General features: G+C 47.8%; 1 protein-coding gene across 1 annotated transcript in view; it reads left to right on the top strand.

Annotated features, from left to right (window-relative positions):
* KCNH5 (potassium channel, voltage gated eag related subfamily H, member 5) overlaps positions 1-18695 on the top strand; it is a 353468-nt gene that overhangs the window by 38834 nt on the left and 295939 nt on the right. The window contains exons 2-4 of the mRNA XM_015426065.1: positions 1578-1701; positions 6769-6875; positions 9163-9291. Coding sequence (XP_015281551.1) covers positions 1578-1701; positions 6769-6875; positions 9163-9291 — 360 coding nt within the window. The remainder of the gene's footprint in view (positions 1-1577; positions 1702-6768; positions 6876-9162; positions 9292-18695) is intronic.

Genomic DNA, 18695 nt, shown 5'->3' with positions numbered 1-18695 from the left:
TCCTGTGTTGCAACCATGGCAACTAACAATTGGCCACATCCCATACTCACTCACATTTGGCTACTGGCCAGAGCTGATTGTGACTGAAATTGGGCTATATCTGTTCAGACCCAATGAGAGAGACTCTCTCTGTCTCTGTCCCTTGCTCTTGCTTCTTGGTCTCCTGTTGTTGCCTGTTTATTGCACCTGGACATGTCCTCTCTGAAAGAGACAAAGGACTGCTTTGTGCCTTAGAGCATATGGAGGGCAAAGATGGGATTGTTCCTCAAAATCCCTTGGTGATACCTGGATTATCACAATGGACAATCCTGGACTCTTGGAAGCTCCTGAATGTGGTAACTATGAATTATTAATGTTTAGTTAAAGCAAACAGCCCTAGCCTTTCTTGTTTTGAAATCTTATAGTCTAATTACAATACTCAGAACTGAATAAAAACTTATTCTTGTTTCTAACTGGTCTTTGATGTTGTAACTGAATTCTAAGTCTAAATCTTGTAGCCTAGCGCTCACACCACACATGCTACCTTGGTAAAGTGTGCAATTCTGAGTTAGAGTTGCTAGTGTGCTAAACCCTAGATACCAACTGAGATTTTGAACCTCTGATCTCAGGTTGGGGGGGGATATTGGAGAGGTTCTGGTGGCATATTGTTCTGAAATCCAGAGAGGATAGCCTACCTCTCTGGGTTGTTGTTTAATGTATTGAAAAAGTATAGGATTCCCTCCCATTCCTGGACAGGCTTGGGGGGCAGAGTCCTATACAGCAACCCTAGGGTGGGGGGAGCAAGGGAGGCTGGAACCAGTTGCCCCTGGGGGAGGCTGAGCACCTTCCTGAAAATTTCGGGACGAACTTTACGCCTATGATGTTGGCATGCCTTTCTGACCATGTTCATAAGAAGTCATGTCAGATCAGGCCAGTGGCCCATCCAGTCCAACACTCTGTGTCACACAGTGGCCCAAGCTCAGGCGCCATCGGGGGGTCCACCAGCGGGGCCAGAACTCCAGAAGCCCTCCCGCTCTTGCCCCCCAAGGATACTGAGCATCACTGCCCCAGACAGAGTGTTTCAAGTCCTAGCCCGCCAGCACCTTCAGTGATGCCAGGTATCTCAAGATCAGGGGTCTCCAATCTTCTGGAGCCTGTGGGCACCTTTGGAATTATGACACAGCTTTGTGAGCGCAGACATAAAATGGCTGCCACAATACGCCTGCTGCAGCAGGTGAAGCCCACCACCAAATGGCTGCTGTGGCTTATTTTCACTCACACAGTGAAGATCCTTGTGTTGATGTGGAAGCTGCCACCAAGTCGACGTTTTTAAAGATCTGTGCATGAATCGAATCTCCAGTGTCCAATCAGAAGTCTTGTTGGCCAAAAGCTCTATCTGGCCCCACCCAGTTTCTAAAAACACCAGGAAAGGTCTGTGGGTGCCATGGTGCCCACAGGCATCATGATGGGGAATCCCACTGTAGAGGCTTCCTAGTCCAGCCCGATAATTCCCTGACCTTCCCCGCCTCTCATTCAGTTGCATGGCTTCCTTCTGTGCAGCAGTTCATTCATTCTCATCTTGTCTTTCTGTCCTTTAGAATCGAGTTTCTTACTGGGCAACGCTCAAATTGTGGACTGGCCTGTAGTTTATAGTAATGACGGATTTTGTAAACTTTCTGGATACCACCGAGCTGACGTCATGCAGAAGAGCAGCACCTGCAGGTAAGTTTGCTTTGTTGGGACAGGAGAAGACCTCTTTGGGTTTTGGAGGTTCTGTGGAGCAGATTCCATCTGCTGGCAGTGGGACCGTCCCCTGGGGTGAAAAGTGTCAGGGGCAGGCAGGCACATTGTTAGGGTTGTCAACATCCATGTGGGGCCTGGAGATCTCTCAGAGTCACAACTGATCTCCAGATAACCCAGTAGGGTTGTCAGGACCAGCTCAGGAAATACCTGGGGACTTTCGGGGTGGAGCCTTGAGATTTTGGGGGTGGACCCCGGAGACTTTCCCATTCCCCACAATAAATAAATAAAGAAAGAAAAATACAGCAGTGCTGTTCCCCTGAATACAGTTTTCATTTCCTCATTCTCTGTTTTTGCCTTGAAAGGGTTTGCCAGCAGCTGCACTTCCTAAATGAAAGTGTAATTTGTCATCCCCCCACAAGTCCCTTCTCAGGCGTTGGTAGCGTTTCCAAGCATGATTTTATTAAGGGACACACACACACACAAACACACAAAGCAGCCAAAATAAACAACGAATCCTTTCCCAAACACAAACAGTTTGCAAGCCTATACTTTTGCGATCTGACTGGGGCAATGGTATAAATTGCTTTACTCACAGGAGTTTGCTGAATGTAACAGACTGCTTTATTTCAACCAACTTCTTCAGACCAACACAGAAAAATGAAAGTTAAGTAAGAACAGTCTAGGGGGTGGAGTTTTCCTCCTTCCCACAATCAGGTTCTGGTTAACTCTTTACTATCCATTTTACTATACACATGACTTATGAAACATGCAAAACAAGCAGAGGGACTGTGCTGTCTTCCTCTCCCACAACACTTCACACACTCACTTGGAAGAGCCACAGGGCTCGTGTCTGCTTGCCGCCCCCCCCCCCCCCCCCCTAGGCACACACACATTCCCAAACACCAACAGTTTGCAAGCTTCTTCTAAAATGTCCTGCTGAGATTTAAAGGCACATCATGGCTGTTGGGGTGGGGCTTCACCCTGCCGGTCAGTTGGCCAGTAGTGGGGAGGAGCCTGCAAAATTGGGGGATTCCCCACCCAGACTTGGGGGATGCCAAGCCTTTAACATAGGAACATAAGAAGAGCCCTGCTGGATCAGACCAGTGGTCCATCTAGTCGAGCATCCTGTCTCATACAGCGGCCAATACGGAGAACAAGAAAAACTGTGAAAAAGTGACGCTTAATATATATCTTTAAAGAATCATGGAAAAGTGAACAAAAATAGTATACATAGTCATAGACGGTGATCTCCGGAATGTCTTGCCGTTTCGAAGGAAGATCTTCTGAACAAATATGTAGGACAAAAACTGTCTCTCGGTAGTTCATATCCTCTGGTGACGTCTCACAATTATCAAAGAAGATTTTCAAGGTTCATAACAGCTGTAATGTATAGTAGAACCTGCCATGGGCTAAGATGATTGTAATGGCAAGACATTCCGGAGATCACCGTCAATATATTTTTCTATATGTATACTATTTTTGTTCACTATTCTATGATTCTTTAAAGATATATATTAAGCGTTACTTTTTCACACTTTTTCTTGTTCTCCGTATTATCTCATTACTGTGCCAATCATTTGGGGACTGTCCCCTCGCAAAGAAAGATCTGCTACAGAAGAAAGGGCTTCTCACCTCCCTACTTACATGTGGCCCAAGATTAGGACTGTGTTAATTAATTAGAATTGTAAGCCGCTCAGAGCCCCTGGGGGTGTGTGTGTGAGCGGGATAGGAAATTGAAATAAATAAATAAATAAATACATACAGTGGCCAACCTGTTCCTCCAGACAGACAGCAACAGGGTATAGCGGCCGAGGCCTTCTCTTGATTGTTGTCTCTTAGCTCTGGGATTCAGAGGCTTAGTGCCTCTGAATGTGGAGCTGCCCCTTAGTCACCACGGCTAGTAGCCATGGATAGACTTTTCCTTCATGAATCTATCGAATCCCCCTTTAAAACTGTTTATTCCATCACTACATCCTCTGGCAGCAAATCCCACATCAGACTCACTCTCTGTGTAAAGTTGTTTTTTTTTTTTTTGGTCCATCCTGAGCCTGCTGGCTGCCCATCAGCTTCATCGGATGCCCCCGAGATCAGTTCCCTTGATCAGTTCCCCTTACAGCAGTGGAGCACAGTTATTTTTCATGCCGGTGACTGTTTCTGTCTCTTGCCATTGGTAGCGTGCTCGAGTCTGGTTGTAAAGATCTGCCTTCCAATACTTCCTTAAGCCTGTGTCATGGGCAGCGGCTAGAAGGGTTCTCTAATGGCCGCCACCACTCTGGTATGGGTGTCCTCAGGAGGGCCCAGAGCACCCACCCTACCCCTTCATACACTCCTTTTCCAGTAGGTTTCCTCGTATACGTGACTGAATGAGGCGTGAGGGCCCAGGCAGAGTAGGAAACTATTTTTATTAAGGAGATTTAACAACGTAGGGAAAATGAACATAGGCCCCGGTCACATGGCAAAGTTGCCACGGGAGAGGCACGGGAGTCCCGTGGATTTTCTAGGCACGATCACACCCCAACATCTGGGAAGCGCAGTGCTCCCATGGTGAACCTGTGGCTCCCCGCTAAAGGTGCGGGGAGGTTCCGGAAACAGTGGGGCAAAGGCGGGCGTCTGACCACGTTTCCGGTGGACTGTTGTGGCATCCGGTGGCTGCCGATGTTCCATCGCGAACAAGGGGATTCCCCCCCCCCCCAAGTCTCTGCAGGATGTGGAAAAGCGCCCAACGGTGCATGTGCACAAACAGGAAGCGGCGTTTGCCACAGGAGCTGCGCGGCACGAGGGCCGGTTTGAACGCGCCGTGCTGCTTCTTTGCTGCACTACGGACTAGCCGTCTGATCTGCACCTGACACCTATGCACAGGACCTCGAAAGGACTTCTGATCGGGCTGCCGCGCGTTATTTTCCTCCAGGGCAATTAGCCATGCCTCCCCCCCCCGCATTTTCGGGCCCGTGTGCCCGGGGCCATAGTAAAGGTAGGTAAACCAGCAAAATAAGAAACCCTAACACATCTGACTGTACCGTCCCTAGCCTTCTCTAGGTCTTTGGCCTCCAGCTGACTCACCCCCTTTGGATGAGGGATCCCTCCATCTGCAGCAGCTTCCCACTAGCTTTGCTCCCGAAGAGTGAACCACTTCCCACTTTAGGCAAAGCCTTTTATCCCTTCTCCCCAGGCACCACCCTCTACTACTCTACTGGTGTAAGTTTTCCCTCCAAACTCCCTGTTAGCCAATCACAGGGTCCTCACAGGGGTTGGTCTCCAGGCCCCCAATCACCCTCATCGCTCTCTTCTGCACCCGCCCCATTCTGTCCACATCCTTTTTGAAGCGAGGCCTCCAGAACTGCACATGATGCTCCAGGTGTGGCCTGACCAATGCCGTGTACTGTGGGACTATCACATCTTGCGATCTGGATGTTAGGCCTCTGTTGATGCACCCCAAGACCGCATTAGGCGTTTTTATTTATTTATTTTATTTTATTTAATTTTATTTATACTCCGCCCTCCCCGCTCGCGGGCTCAGGGCGGCGTACAGTATGAGGTGCATTACAGCACCATAATACACAACATGGCACACAGTGTGATAAAAACACAATAAAACATTTTAAGACACTTTAATACAATGGGCAAACGCCCAAGGATCCCGCGTGACAAACACCTCTCTCCATATTGCACCTGCCCTTGGGGCAAAGGGAGGGTGATGTCATTGTCGCCTCTTCCATTTTGCTCCCAAATCAGCCCTGTGAGGTAGGCTAGGCTACTAACAAGTGACTAGCTCAATGTCACCTCATGAGATTCAAGGCCGAATGGGGATTGGAACCCAAGTCTCCCAGCTACTAGTCCAGTTCTTTAACTGGCTCTCTGGGCTCATCCATCTCCCACTCAGGTGGTGGCTGGAGATGTCCTGGAATTATGACTGATCTCCGGATGACAGAGATCAGTTCTCCTGGAGGAAATGGCCACTTTGGAAGGGGGACTGTCTGGCATTATACCCTATTGAAGTCCTTCTCCCCCCCCAACCCTGCCCTCCCCAGGCTCCACCCCCCCATAATCTCAAAGTATTTCCCAACCTGGAGTTGGCAACCCCACACTCAGCCCAGATCTTCTTGGGTTGTTGCTATATAATATGCCCTAAGAGAGCCAGTTTGTAGTAGTGGTTAGGAGCGCGGACTCTAATCTGGGAGAACCGGGTTTGATTCCCCACTCCTCCACATGCAGCTGCTGGTGTGACTTTGGGTCAGTCACAAGTTCTTTCAAAGCTGTTCTCTCAAGGAAAGTCCTCAAGAGAGCTCTCTCAGCCGCACCTGCCTCACAGGGTGTCTGTTGTGGGGAGGGGAAGGGAAAGGAGACTGTAAGCCGCTCTGAGACTTCGAGTAAAGGGCGGGAGATGAATCCAGTCTCTTCTTCTTTTTCTCCTTCTAAGCCGGTCCCTTGGGGACACCTGGGATGGAATATACCCAACAAGATAACTGAAGTTCAGCAAGCTCTGGCATGAATCCCTGGGCCTTTCTCTTCTCAACAACAGCGTTTGGAAGGCTGTTACAGCTTTACCTGGATGTGATGTTATCCGTTTTGGCATTTTGAGCGCTAGATGAGAACTGCACTGGAGCTCTAACAAACATAAACCTTTTATGTACTCCCAATTTTTTTTCCTGGGGGGGGGGAAGCGATAGATTCTCGAAGGTATACCCCCAGTGTCACTTAAAATTGGCAGCAATATAAAATCATTCCTCCAGCAAAGGAGTCTGCCGCCATTATTTGCTTTTAGAAGGTTTCATAAAAATCTTGTAACTGCAAATATTGGAAGTGCAAGGTGTAAATCATAGTTAAACTGACACAGAGTGTTTGCAGTTACATAGCAGGTTGTTTGTAAGTATGCTGTTGTTTTTGTTTAAAAAACCAATGAGAACTAACTTCCTTCCTCTCCCACTCCCTTTCTCTCTCCCTCTCCCTCCCTCCCTTCCTCCCTTCCTCCCTTCCTTCCTTCCTCCCTTCCTCCCTTCCTTCCTTCCTTCCTTCCTTCCTTCCTTCCTTCCTTCCTTCCTTCTCCAGTTTTATGTATGGGGAACTCACAGACAAGAAAACAATGGAAAAAGTCCGGCAGACATTTGACAACTACGAGTCGAACTGCTTTGAAATCCTCTTGTACAAGAAAAACAGTATGTATGAAACTTGGCATGAATGTGTGTCATGTGTTTATTTGTACGGAACCTATCTATACTAAGCACTACACAGAGAACAAATTAAATAGCTTGGGCCCATGCTTTTAGGGCTACAATCTAAGTTAGACAAGACGTGCAAGGGCAGGGAAGTAGTAGGGAATGGGGTGTGTTGATTAGAGATATTTCCAAAATACCCATTAAAATGTTTATAGAATTGTACTGTTTAAGAGTTGGAAATCTAGGCTATCTACTTCATTTCCAGTGGAGTAACCATGTTAGTCTATTGTAGCAAGACAACAGTCCAGTGGCACCTCAAGACCAGCAGCATTTCTTCCAGCATGAGTTTTCAAGAGACAGAGCTCGCTTCTTCAGATACAATGGGAAGAAAAAACTCATGGACCTCATTTTTACAGAGAAGAATATTTACTGGGGGGAAAAAGAGCTGGCAACCCTAGTGCACATGCAGGGGAGCTAACTCTATTTCTGTGCTTTTAAAAAAATATCTCATAGATTTTCCTGAAAACCTGGGGTTCCAGGAGAATTCCTGCCTGGCGACTGGCAACGCTAGGAGTGGAGTGTGTAGGGGCCTAAGAAGCCTAAATTCTAGGCTGGCCTGGCCTTATTATGCAGATTTTATCCATATGGAGTTCATCCTTGGCTATTATCCATCCGGATATAAAAAGAGATGAAGGAGGCGAGCTTTGCTGATCCCTTAATTTATTAAAATGATCTTTTCTATCCAGTATCCAGATTTCAGATCTGAAGCTTACGAAGGTCACTCTTTTCTTTATCGGAAATCTCCAAATGATAGTTGGACTCACGGTTCCCATTTGGCTGCTTATGGTGGGAGCGGTGTTCCCTCTAAACTGAGTTAGTGTGAGCGAGCTCACAGTTTTTTAGTCTCTGGCCTACAGATTTTTGTCTTTGCCCGGGAAGGAGGGCTCCAGAGCAAACTGATGTATCCAGTAGCCAAATTGCTCGCTGACAACTCTAATGCCAGTAGCTCACGAAGTAGAATTTTTGCTCACAAGACTCCACAGCTTAGAGGAAGCATTGGGTGGGAGGCCTCCAGCCCTTTATAGCTTTTGCCCATAGGGTTGCCAGGTCTGGGTTGGAAAATACCTGGAGACTTTGGGGTAGGGTTGCCAAGTGGCACCTACCTTGCCGGCAGGGGACTCCCGTCTGGATCCCGGCAGTTTTCCCTTGTATGGCCGTAGCCCTGCCCCCAGCGTGCCCGGCATCATAACGTCACTTTCCTGTGACGTGCACGCTGGGGCGGGGTTCCCCCCGGGGCCTGGTTCCCCGGTGTCGGGGAACGGGCCTCTGGGGCGGGGGGGTTTCCGCCCCCCGGGGGGACTTGGCAGCCCTACTTTGGGGCTGGATCCAGGAATGGGTGGGGTTTGGGGAGGGGAGGGGCCTCAGCATGGTCCAATGCCATAGAGTCCACCCTTCAGAGCAGCCATTTTCTCCATGGGAGCTGATCTCTGTCAGATGGAGATCAGTTGTAAAAGCGGGAGATTCCCAGGCCCCACCTGGAGGCTGAGGAATTCCAAAAACAGCATCCGTGACAAAAATAACGAAGAGTCAATAAAGATAAGTTGCAGGAACGTATACTGTAGTGATTTCTGTGGAAAATTTTCTTCTATTATCGCTCCCACGCTAACGAATACTGTGCAATGAACAATTCGTTTCACAATATTTGCTTTGTCTGAGCGCGTAGCAATCCCAATTCTTATCAACTGCTACTTATCGACTCTTGAAGAAAACATTCCATGTCGAACTCTCTAATAACAGAACCCAAGGTCTTCACAATGTGTTAGCTGGATTGTTCATTGGGCAGTATTCGTTAGCGTCTGAGCGATAATAGAAGAACATTTCACACAGAAATCACTACAGGAAACGTTTTTGCAACTTATCTTTATTGCCTCTTTGTTATTTTTGTCACGGATGTTGTTTTTGGAATTCCACTTCCTCCCGGGATCTCTCATTTTTGGCTCCCACCTGGAGGCCGGCAACCCTATTTGCCCATCAATGCGCAAATTGACAGGTGGAAACAGGGGCCTAACAATGAGGGGAAAGGGGCTAAAGGCCACAGAGAAGACCCTTATAGTTTCAAGGCAGACGGGGAGGCCTGCAGCAGTGTAACTCTGTTTAGGATTGCACTGTTAAGGACTTTGCCCTGACGCAACACCAATGAGGATTGTGAGAGCTCGCTTTTGTGTTGTCATTTTGCTCCACATGTTTTACTTCACGCCTCCTTTTTGTTGTTGTTGTTCCCTTACAGGAACACCTGTTTGGTTTTACATGCAAATTGCACCCATCAGAAATGAGCACGACAAAGTGGTTTTATTCCTGTGCACGTTTAAGGATATCACTTTGTTCAAGCAACCTATTGAAGATGATTCAACCAAAGGTAACACGTGTGTTTGGGAATATTCCTTAAATAAAGAGTTCGAAAAAATTAAAAAGAAGAGTTGTCTTCCCTCTACCTGGCTGGGTCAGCATGCGTCAGCAGTGCTTTTCCTGTTGTCCGTCTTTTGTTGTATAAGCGTTGTTTTGCCTTTTGTGGATACCTATGTGCTGTGTAGGGATGGGCATGAACCGGAAAAATGCAGTTCGTTTCAGTTCATGGTTCATAGCGTGCCCAGTTCGTGAGCCAAAAACCGCCATGAACGTCTAGGCGCCAAATGAACTCGTTCGGTTTGTGAGGTTCGTGACATGACAGAACAGTCCCCCGGCACGCTAGAAACACCAAACTCTCAGGGGATCTCCAGCTGTCTCTTCTCTCTGTGCCCTCCAAGTTTGGTGAGGATTTGTTTAGGTGGTCCGAGTTACAGACACCCAAAGAATATGCCCCCCAGAAAGTGCTTTTCGGGGAAGTGGCAAGCTCAGGTTCAGAATGGACCCTGTGCAAGCTAGAAACATCAAACTCTCAAAGGAGCTCTCCCCAATTCTCTGCTACGTGCCCTCCAAGTTATGTGCAGATTGGATTTAGAGGATCCGAGTTATGTCCCTCAAAGAAGATGCCCCCAGGAAAACGCTTTCAGGGGAAAGTCAGGCGCAGGTTCAAAAGTCTATAGATTGGACCCCCTGCAAGCGACACACACCAAACATACAGGGAACCTCACCCTGTCTTTGAAGCTTGGTAAACATTTTGATCGAGTGGAGACAGTGTGTCTGGAAATGTAGTCACGAACCACCACGAACTGCTTGAAAGTGTGTGGAAAGTTCGTGCCGGTTGACCTGCCACGAATTTCAGTTCGCGAACCACGAACCAGCCAAAATTTGTCACGAGCTCTAGTTCGTGAGCCAGTTTGTGTCCATCCCTAGTGCTGTGTTGTCAATAAAACCTTCCCCCCAACAAACCCCATTTTCATTTGTGGCTTCCGAATCCTACAGGACCTCAACCATTTGGTTAAAAAATAGGGTTGCCAGCTCTGGGTGGGAAAATACCTGGAGATTTTGGGGGGGGGGGCTGGAGAGGGTGAGGTTTGGGGAGGGGAGGGACCTCCGCAGGGTAGAACGTCATAGAGTCCACCCTCCAAGGCAGCCATTTTCTTTGGGGGGACTGATCTCTGTAGCCCGGAGATCAGTTTGAAAAGCAGGAAATCTCCAGGTGCCGCCTGGAGGCTGGCAACACTATCTTTGGCAAAGCAGTCTCAGTCTAAAACTGCCTGTAATCCCTCCCCTCCAAGAGCCTCACTAAATAATAGAGCCACTACTAAGGCTCCTACAGCCAACACCTGGGGATGAAGCACTGGAGAATAAAGCTAGAAATCCCGGTCAATTACCTTGTCCCCCTAGTTATCTACTTCCCAGAGCTTCTTGCAGTACCCAGCATTACTCTTTGGAAGGGCTGGAGAGCAATGATAGAGTGAGGCCCCCAGTATTACCCTTGCGATCACCAGTGTTTGGATCACGGGAATGTCATTTCGGAAGATAAAATGCATCATTATAGGTTGGGGAAGACTTGTCTTGGCAGTAGTATGTGTGAAACAGGATTTAGGGGTCTTAGTAGACCTATACACCAAACATGAGTCAGCAGTGTGATGTGGTAGCTAAAAAGGCAAATGTGATTTTGGGCTGGATCAACGGAAGTATAGTGTCCAGATCACGCGAAGTGATGGTATCGGTTTAATCTGCTCTGGTTAGACCTCACCTAGAGTATTGTGTTCAGTTTTGGGCACCATAATGTAAGAAGGATATAGACAAGCTGGAACATGTCCAGAGGAGGGCAAAGAAGATGGTGTGGGGTCTGGAGACCACACCAAGTCCTATGAGGAAAAGTTGAAGGAGCTGGGTATCTTTAGCCTGGAGAGAAGACTGAGAGGTGATATGATAACCATCTTCAAGTACTTGAAGGGCTGTCATATAAGACGATGGCGTGGAGTTGTTTTCTGTTGCCCTAGAAGGTTGGACCAGAACCAATGGGTTGAAATTAAATCAAAGGCGTTTGGGGCTAAACATTAGGAAGAACTTCCTGACAGGGTGGTTCCTCAGTGGAACAGGCTTCCTCCGGAGGTGGTGGGCTCTCCTTTGAGTGTTTATAAGCAGAGGTTAGATGGCCACCTGAGAGTAATGCTGATTCTGTGAACTTGGGCACATCATGAGAAGGGAGGACAGGAAGGGTTGCATCAGTGCTTAGTTCTTGTGGCCCTGCCTTACATGCTCCGGGAAATGTCAATCACCATTTTGGGGTAAGGAAGTAATTTTTTCCAGGCCAGTTTGGCCAGGGATCCTGGAGGCTTTTTGTCATCTTCTGGGCATGGAACAGGGGTCACTGGGGTTGTTAGGGTGTGGTCATTGTGAATTCCCCGCATTGTGCATGGGGTTGGACTAGATTACCCTGGAGGTCCCTTCCAAGTCTATGATTCAAAGACCTCAGTCCAGTGCCCTAGGGATCACAGAATGACATCTGGGAAGACCTCATTCTGACGCCTTGGGAAGTCATTGCTGGTCTGGGTAGGTAGGTGATACTGGTGAAGACAGACCACTGGCCCCACTCCACAGGGGACATTTTTTAAAAAAAGAAGATATCCCCCCTGCATTCAGTTTCTCAGAGATACAGCCCTGTATTGCCAGACGTAACACTCTGGCAAATGCATAATTCATCTTCTCCTTCTTCCAAACAACACTGCAAACTACTCAGGGGCCTTCCAGCAAGAATTATGAGTCGGAGAGATACATAAATTACAATTTATAGGGAAATCAGGAATCCGAAGGGGAGGGGAAGGAGACAGTGGGGTAACACATCAGTCGGAAGTGATAGAATCCGTACCTTGAAAAGCCCAATTTCATTTTAAAAAAACAAACCACTTTGTTCTTAAGGGTTTTTTTTTTGTCCTGCGGCTGTGAGATCTGTACATAATATATAAGTGAAATGCCACTATCTTGGAATAGCGGAACGGTGTATAAATGCGAGGCAGGGCCCATCATTCACGAAAGGCTGAGTTTCGTTGAAAAATTCAATGCAACTGCAATATTGATGCTAATGCGCGGCAGGCTCTGTTTTCCCAGTGTATTCTGGTACGCTGTAAAGTTATTGCTGTGTCCCATAACCTGGACGGTTTATGCTATTCCAGATAACAATGTACAATGAATCAAGGACTGGATGGGTCCATGAGGCGGGTCCTACAGAGGGAACGATTGCCCTCCAAGGTCTCGAATTTCAATCTGGTCCCACTTTCAAGATTCCGTAGGGTTTTCAAAGCACGAGACTGTCAGACTCGGGTTCGCCTTCTGCTATGTTCTCAACGATGTATTCAGCACCTGTAGTATTACCAACCCGATCTATGTAACCTGAAAACCCCATTCCCCTCCCCCTCGCTTTCGCTAGCTAAAGCAGATGTATCCAGCCGTCTGCTTATCGCTCACCCTCACTGACATTCCTGGCGGGAGGAGAGAGATTGTGGGAGGAAAAGTGACTGTGTGAATGTTTGTCCTTTAGGGAGGCAACACTGGTAACCTTTTCCCGAAGCAGCACCTCAAGAGCTTTGGCATGAGAGTGTCCTTGAAGATGATAAGACTTTTGCATGGCTGCTTGAACCATTGTATCCGTTTGGGTTCTTAGGGTTGCTTATACTTATGAGTGTGTGACGTGTGCATGGAATGTGGGTCCTGACAAAGAAGTCACCCTTGCAGCATCTCAGATCTCTTTAATAAACTTTCTCTAACGGAAGCCTTTGTGGAGAGTGAGTTGACTGGGAACCTGACAGAGACGTTCAGAGGTGGTCTGCCATTGCCTGCCTCTGCCTAGCGACCCTGGACTTCCTTGGTGGTCTCCCGTCCAAGTACTCACCAGGGCTGACCCTGATTATCTTCTGAGATTTGACAAGATCAGGCCAGCCTGGGCCATCCATCCAGGGCAGAGCATAAGAACTGTGTGCTGCCAAACCACAGCCGACTTATGGTGATCCCCGGGGCTTTTTTTGTAGAAAAAGCCCAGCATAATAGGCCACACCCAACAGCAGAAACTCATTAGCATATTAGGCCACGCCCTGAGATATCAGTTTATTAGCATATTAGGTCACACCCCCATGTTACCAGAAGTGTGGTCATCCAGCCACACCCACCTTTTGCTTCTTATTCTGTTTACCTTGTTTGTTGTCAAAACCAGGGCTTTTTTTGTAGCAGGACCCCTTTGCATGTTAGGCCACGCACCCCGAATGTAGCCAGTCCTAATGAGTCTCTGCCGTTGGGTGTGGCCTATTATGCTAATGAGTTCCTGCTGGGCGTGGCCAACTCGGGAGCCAGCCGGAACTCCGTTCCTGTGCGTTCCTGCCCAAAAATAGCCATGGTGACCCCCATAGGGTTTTCAAGATAAGGGACATTCAGAGGTGGTGTGCCACTGCCTGCCTCTGCATAGCAAACCCTGGACTACCTTGGTGGTCTCCCATCCAAAGACTAACCAGGGCTGACCCTGCTTAGCTTCTGAGATCTGATGAGATCGGGCTAACCTTGGCCATCCAGGTTTTCAGGGCAAGAGACGTTCAGAGGTGGCTTGCCATTGCCTGCCTCTGCGTCATGACTCTGGACTTCCTTGGCGGTCTCCCATCCAAGTACTAACCAGGGCGGACCCTGCTTAGCTTCCAAGATCTGACGAGATCAGGCTAGCCTGGGCCACCCAGGTCAGGTCCACTTTAAACCCAGATAAAATAAGTTCCCCGTATCGTGTCTGTCTTTCAAAGTAATAAATTCAAACCGGAAGCCCTCGATCGAGTGGGCTTTCAAAGGACTCGCGTTCAATAAAAACGCAGTTGCAAAGATGAACAGCAAAACCGCAACAAGGGAATAAAATAAAATAAATGGAATGGTAAAAATGGGTAGCTCAGCAGTCTTCAAAGTAAATACATAAATAGCAGGAGATGATAATCTAGATGCTGTGACAGGAAAAAGAAACCCAACAAATGAGTAGCAACTGCCCGAGCAAAATGCACTAATGGGGCACTGGCCAGCAGATTTAGACTCGGTATTTCCACAAACGAGGTGCCACAGCATAAAAGGCCCCGCCCTTAGCAGGAGAACTGCTGAATTTCTCAGCCACAGCATTCCCCATTACTATTTATGGGTGTGGAAGTTGGACAATGAAGGAAGGAGACAGGGAAAAAGTGGATTCCTTTGATATGTGGTGTTGGCAGAGAGTTTTATGGATACCGTCAGGGCTATTTTGGAGCAGGAACGCACAGGAACGGAGTTCCGGCTGGCTCCCGAGTTGGCCACGCCCAGCAGGAACTCATTAGCATAATAGGCCACACCCAACAGCAGGAACTCATTAGGATTGGCTACATTAGGGGTGTGTGGCCTAACATGCAAAGGAGTACCTGCTACAAAAAAAGGCCCTGGGTTTTGACCACAAACAAGGTAAACAGAATAAGAAGCAAAAGGTGGGTGTGGCTGGATGACCACACTTCTGGTAACATGGGAATGTGGCCTAATGTGCTAATGAGCTGTGCTGTCAGGGGTGTGGCCTAATAGGCTAATGAGTTTCTGCTGTCAGGGGTGTGGCCTATTATGCTAATGAGTTCCTGCTGGGCTTTTTCTACAAAAAGAGCCCTGGACCGTGGACCGCCAGAAAGACAAATAAGTGGGTTCGAGGTCAAATCAAGCCTGAACTCGCCCTAGAAGCTAAAATGACTAAACTGAGGCTCTCGTAGTTTGGTCACATCATGAGAAGACCAGAAAAGACACCGGAAAAGACAATAAAGCCAGGAAAAATCGAAGGCGGCAGGAAAAGAGGAAGACCCGACATGAGATGGATTGACTCGATCAAGGAAGCCACCCAGTCTGCAAGATCTAAGCGAGGCTGTTAACCACATGGCATTTTGGAGAACATTGATCCATAGGGTTGCCGTAAGTCAGAAGCGTCTTGATGGCCCTTAACACATGCACAACCTTTTGACTGGAAAAAATCTGGATTTTGGTTTGAGCATTCTACAAGGGTGGTTGTATCAAAGTACAGTCGTGCGGAGTTACTCCACTTTGAGCCCATTGACGTCAAAAGGCCAACACCGCTAAGCAGAGTTATACCCCACTAAGCCCAATGCTTTCAGTGGACTTAGCAGCATGTGACGCCATGGGATAGAGAAGGTAGAGAAAGAATTATTTTTCCTTCCTTTCTCACAATACACGAATTCATGGGCACTCAATGAAATTAATTTAGGCTTAGAACAGATAAAAGGAAGTCCTTCTTCACCCAAAGAGTAATTAACCCATGGAATTCACTGCCGCAGGAAGCGGTGGTGGCTACAGGCATAGACAGCTTCAAGTGGGGATTGGATAAAGATATATAGCAGAGGCCCATTTGTGGCTATTAGCTATAAAGTCTAGATGAAACACTCTGTCTGAGACAGTGATGCTTGGTGCTTGGGGGGCAACAGTGGGAGGGTTTCTGGAGTTCTGGCCCCACTGCTGGTCCTCCAGATGGCACTTGGTTTTTGGCCACAGTGTGACACAGAGTGTTGGACTGGATGGGCCATTGGCCTGATCCAACATGGCTTCTCTTATGTACTTAAGAGCAGAGGTCCATGAATGGCTATTAGCCATAAGGTATAGATGGGACACTATATCTGGGGCCATGATGCCCTGTATTCTTGGTGCCTGGGGGAAGGACAACAGTGGGAGGGCTTCTGGAGTTCTGGCCTCACTAGTGGACTTCCTGATGTCACCTGGGTTTTGGCCACTGTGTTGACAGAGTGTTGGTTGGGACACTGGCCTGATCCAACATGCTTTCTCTTATGTTCTTATGTTTCGGGCAGTGATGCTCTGCCTTCTTGGTGCTTGGGGGGCAACAGTGGGAGGGCTTCTGGAGTTCTGGCCCCATTGATGGTCCTCCTGATGGCACCTGGGTTTTGGCCTCTGTGTTGACAGAGTGTTGGACTGAATGTGCTGTTGGCCTGATCCAACATGGCGTCTCTGATGTTCTTAAGTTCTTAGCAACGTTCCTTATCAGACAGAATGCTGTGTGGAACACTCTCAAAAACCTGTAAGCATCTTCTTAAGAAATGTCTTATTTCACTCTGTTGAGAGAGAGAGAGAGAGAGAGAGAGAGAGAGAGAGAGAGAGAGAGGAATCCAGTCCATTCAATTAGCATTTCTCCCAATGTACAAAATTTCCATCCTGGTAAGTCTCCAAAAAACCCTTCATGACAGAAGACTGATGCTAAAAGGAGAGGTTTCTTTAGCAATAAGACGAGCATATTGATCCCAAACCATTAAACTTGCCTTAATAAAGATATTGCCTTGATTTAGCTCTCCTCTTCTCCCAGAAAAAGATGTTTTCAGGGAACAACCCAAGCGTCTCGCTCTGCTTATTTTTATTTGTATAGAATGAATGTAGCCCAGCATTCTATAATCTACAGCCCAGCTTTCTATACTAAACTTTCACAGGCATAAACAGCTTTAAAATGAGATAGATTCATGGAGGATGTCTATCAATGGCTACTAGCCATGGTGACTGAGGGGAACCCCTACAATCAGAGGCACTAAGCCTCTGAATCCCAGAGCAAGGAGGCAACCTCAGGGGAAGGCATCTGTGTCCTATTGTTGGCTATTCAGAGGAACTGGTTGGCCACTGTGTGAGACAGATGCTGAACTAGATAGACCACTGGTCTGATCCAGCAGGGCTCTCCTTATGTTCTAATGAAGGCCTCGGCCTCTATCCCTGGTAGTTGGCCCTCCAAAGGAACTAGTTGGCCACTGTGTGAGATCCAGCAGGGCTCTCCTTATGTTCTAATGAAGGCCTCGGCCTCTATCCCTGGTAGTTGGCCCTCCAAAGGAACTAGTTGGCCACTGTGTGAGATCCAGCAGGGCTCTCCTTATGTTCTAATGAAGGCCTCGGCCTCTATCCCTGGTAGTTGGCCCTCCAAAGGAACTAGTTGGCCACTGTGTGAGATCCAGCAGGGCTCTCCTTATGTTCTAATGAAGGCCTCGGCCTCTATCCCTGGTAGTTGGCCCTCCAAAGGAACTAGTTGGCCACTGTGTGAGATCCAGCAGGGCTCTCCTTATGTTCTAATGAAGGCCTCGGCCTCTATCCCTGGTAGTTGGCCCTCCAAAGGAACTAGTTGGCCACTGTGTGAGATCCAGCAGGGCTCTCCTTATGTTCTAATGAAGGCCTCGGCCTCTATCCCTGGTAGTTGGCCCTCCAAAGGAACTAGTTGGCCACTGTGTGAGATCCAGCAGGGCTCTCCTTATGTTCTTATGAAGGCCTCGGCCTCTATCCCTGGTAGTTGGCCCTCCAAAGGAACTAGTTGGCCACTGTGTGAGATGGGATGCTGGACTAGACGGACTACTGGTCTGATCCAGCAGAGCTCTTCTGATGTTCTAATGAGGAAAGGCTAAAGAGTTGAGGGTGTTTCGATTTAGACCAATAGCAACTAATGTGGGACATGATAGAGGTTTATAAAATTATATGTGGTGGTAGTGGAAAGTGCAGATCAGCTCATGGTGACTCTAATCTGAGAGAACTAGGTTTGATTTCCCACTCTTCCACATGCAGCTGCTGGGTGACCTTGGGTCAGTCACAGTTCTCTCAGAGCTGTTTCCTCAAGATCAGTTGTCAGAAGAGCTCTCTCAACCCCACCTACCTTACAGGGTGTCTGTTGTGGGGAGGGGAAGGGAAAGGAGATTGTAAGCTGCTCTGAGACGCCTTTGGATAGTGAAGGGAGGGGTATGAATCCTATCTCCTACCCCTCCCCCTCATCCTCTTCTTCTCTGAACCCAGTACCATAAAAACACATGTCCAGTTTTGTAGAAGTATTGATAAACTAATTAGATGCATATATATCTATGGATTGGATCCAAACCGATGTGAGTGGAATGAAGTTGGCAAAATGGGACTTTCCCGGCTCCCTTTTTTCTGGCAACCTTATGAACGTTTTGATATTCTGTTCTTAGGGGTTGATGGGAAAAGGGGGAGGGGCCTGCAGTGAGAGGGGAGAGCTGAAGGGGAAAAAAACCCCACATCCACATCTCTGCTATTGGGAATGCCATTACGCTAGAGAGATGGCACCTTTGGATCCAGTGTAATATTTATGTCTACTTATGCATATTGTAATATCACTAGCACTTAAAACAATTAATCTGTTTTATAAAGCCAGGAATCATTTCTTGATTTTGAAAATGAAGGGTCAGATCGATTGACTCCCTTCCATTAACAAGAGAATGACGTGAAGAACAGAAGAAGGGATGGGAAAGGGCTTCCGTTCAGGGGTCGTTTCGTAGAAAAAGAGCTAGGGAAACTCATTAGCATAACTCATTAGCATATGCCACACCCCCTGACATCACCGGAAGTGTGTCATAAGGCCACACACCCCGCCCCCAA

The sequence above is a fragment of the Gekko japonicus genome, unplaced genomic scaffold, assembly GCF_001447785.1.
Source record: "Gekko japonicus isolate JY-2015 unplaced genomic scaffold, Gekko_japonicus_V1.1 scaffold22, whole genome shotgun sequence".
Classification (NCBI taxonomy): domain Eukaryota; kingdom Metazoa; phylum Chordata; class Lepidosauria; order Squamata; family Gekkonidae; genus Gekko; species Gekko japonicus.
Note: the sequence above shows the minus strand (reverse complement) of the source record. Positions and strands in the feature narration are given on the sequence as shown.